At 46.5% G+C, this 2,500-nt stretch overlaps 1 protein-coding gene across 1 annotated transcript in view; it reads right to left on the bottom strand.

The window, feature by feature from the left end:
* Window positions 1–2,500, bottom strand: part of foxp4 (forkhead box P4) — a gene marked incomplete in the record, with an annotated part of 124,307 nt that overhangs the window by 21,644 nt on the left and 100,163 nt on the right. The window contains 1 exon segment of the mRNA XM_076269251.1: window positions 891–974. Within this exon segment, the coding sequence (XP_076125366.1) occupies window positions 891–974 (84 nt within the window).

Here is a 2,500-nt window from a genome sequence, read left to right on the forward strand (position 1 = left end):
AACATCTTCATATTTCTAATAAGACCCCTCATCAATCTGCCTATGAAATATTCATTAGACGGCTAATAATTGCCACCGAGCCCCAACGCTCAAAAACACACTTTCAGCCCCGAGAAAAGATAGACACAGAGGCCCTGCACCAGTCACTCACACACATGCATACACACACACCAAATACTCACACAGACATGATTCAGTTAAAAACAAAAACACAGAATAAGACCCACAGAAACACACACACACACACACACACACACACACACACACATACACACAATTATACACCTACACATGTTTCTGTGATGGGAAATGAGGGAGATACCTTTGCAGGTGCAGGTGCAGGTGTGTGTGTGTGTGTGCGTGTGTGTGTGTGTGTGTGTGTTCAGTGTGTTGAATGGGAGAGAGGCGTGGCAGCTTAAATGACTAATTACTTGTGTTGTGTGTGTGTGTGCCAGTAGCTAATTAGCCAACATGAGCCCCACAGCAAGAAACAAACTGCACTGGGACACAGACCGACAGACACACACACACACACACGCACGCACGCACGCACGCACGCACGCACGCACAAAAACATGCACATGTTCAATTGCACTCCAGGAAATCACCAAACATAATTCAGAAGGAGAGGAGAGAGAGAGAGAAAGAGAGAGAGAGACAGAGAGAGAGAGAGAGAGAGAAAGAGATGGATTGCTACAGAATAGAGAAATGGAGGCTAGTCCCTGCGCTTGTCAACAGGGAGCGCTCTTGGGCTCTCTACAGAGTGTATGTGCTCTTCTAATGAGTCAGATTGGTCTGCTTTATATCTGCTGCCTTTACTGACACACACACACACACACACACACACACACACACACACACACAACTGGAGAGAGAGGGAGGAAACTTACAGGTTGGTTGAAAGGCTTTGGCTCTGAAGGGCGCATGTGAAGATGGGTCATCATAGCCTGCAAACGTTCACTTTCCTTAGCCAGCTGTGGAAAACACACACAGAGAGAAAGAGAGCAAGTCAGTGCCATGCCATGCAGAGGTTCTCCATACCATCAAACTGGAGAATTAGTGGGTGTCTTTCTCAAGGCATCACTAGCAATCTCTCACACTTCTCTAGATGTTCCTCGTGTCTGCTTCCAGCCATCCCACACACACACAGAAACACACACACACACACATACACACACACTCCTGTCAGTCTCTGTTCATGCTGATGAGCCCCCCAGTCAAGCAGCACGGTCATAGATATTATAAGAGCTGTGACAGTAGCACTTTGCCCACTAATGGAGATTGGGCTCTGGGTGTGTGTGTGTGTGTGTGTGTGTGTGCTTGGAGGAAAGAATGGTGAGAAAGAGAGAGATGCAAGTGTGTTACTGGGTATTCCTCCTCAAGCAGTCAGCTCCACTAAAGGGAACACTCACACTTGTGTGGTTTTGTTTGGCAGTGTCTCGCTTACTCTCTTTCCCTCAAACACACACACACACACGCACACACACACACACACCTAATGTGCACTGAAGAGTGAGTGGCCTTGCAAGAGTCCTGCCCTGAGGCAGCAGGCGTCCCTGTTTGACATTCCTGACCGGCATTCACAGACAACGCTGTGTGTCTCACACACACACACACAAAGAAACTTCCAGATGAAAAAACACAGTGGTAGGGTAGAAGGGATGTGTGTGTGTGTGTGTGGGGGGGGGGGGGACTACAGACATCAGCCTCAGGACTCTTTCACTGGGCCTGTCAGATCAACCAGCCATGGGCGCACACACACACACACACACACACACACACATGCTCCTGGCCATACACTCTCACTAAGAGTTCCACTGTGAATTGTGTTTGTGAGGATTAAGAGCTTTGGCTGGCTCTTAATATATAAATATAATATAATTATAATAATAATAATAATATTAATATAATAAATACAAGATTTCAACTGTTTATTTCTGTGTGTGTGTGTGTGTGTGTACACATGCATGTAAGTGTGTTTAGTTCAAGACTTTTCTTCCCCATTTAACTGAACCCTTCCCTCCTTCTCCTATGTTACAGTGGGAAGTTACAGCATCCAGGGCTAAAATAGACCACATGGAAACTGTGACTATGAGCGTGTGTGTGTGTGCGTGTGTATGAAGGTTTATGCGGAGTGAGACCACTGTGTGTGTGGTGTGTGTGTGTGTGTAGGTTTTATGTGAAGCGTGATCACTGTGTGTATGTGTGTTTATGTAAAGTGTGATCACTGTGTGTGTGTGTGTAGGTTTATGCAGACTGTGACCACCATATGTATGTTTGTGTGTGTGTGTGTGTGTGTGTGTGTGTGTGTGTGTGTGTGTGTGTGTGTGTGTGTGTGTGTGTGTGTGTGTGTGTGTGTGTGTGTGTGTGTGTGTGTGTGTGTGTGTGTGTGTGTGTGTGTGTGTGTGTGTGTGTGTGTGTGTGTGTGTGTGTGTGTGGGTTCTGGCTGTTCTGGTATAAACTGCTGTGTGCAAATTTAGCTGAGCCTGATTTGGACGGA

The sequence above is a fragment of the Alosa pseudoharengus genome, unplaced genomic scaffold (genome assembly GCF_046254945.1).
Source record: "Alosa pseudoharengus isolate Yale_2024_CS ecotype anadromous, Long Island Sound unplaced genomic scaffold, YU_APseudo_1.1 YU_APseudo_1.1_scf_5, whole genome shotgun sequence".
NCBI classification, from domain to species: Eukaryota; Metazoa; Chordata; class Actinopteri; order Clupeiformes; family Clupeidae; genus Alosa; species Alosa pseudoharengus.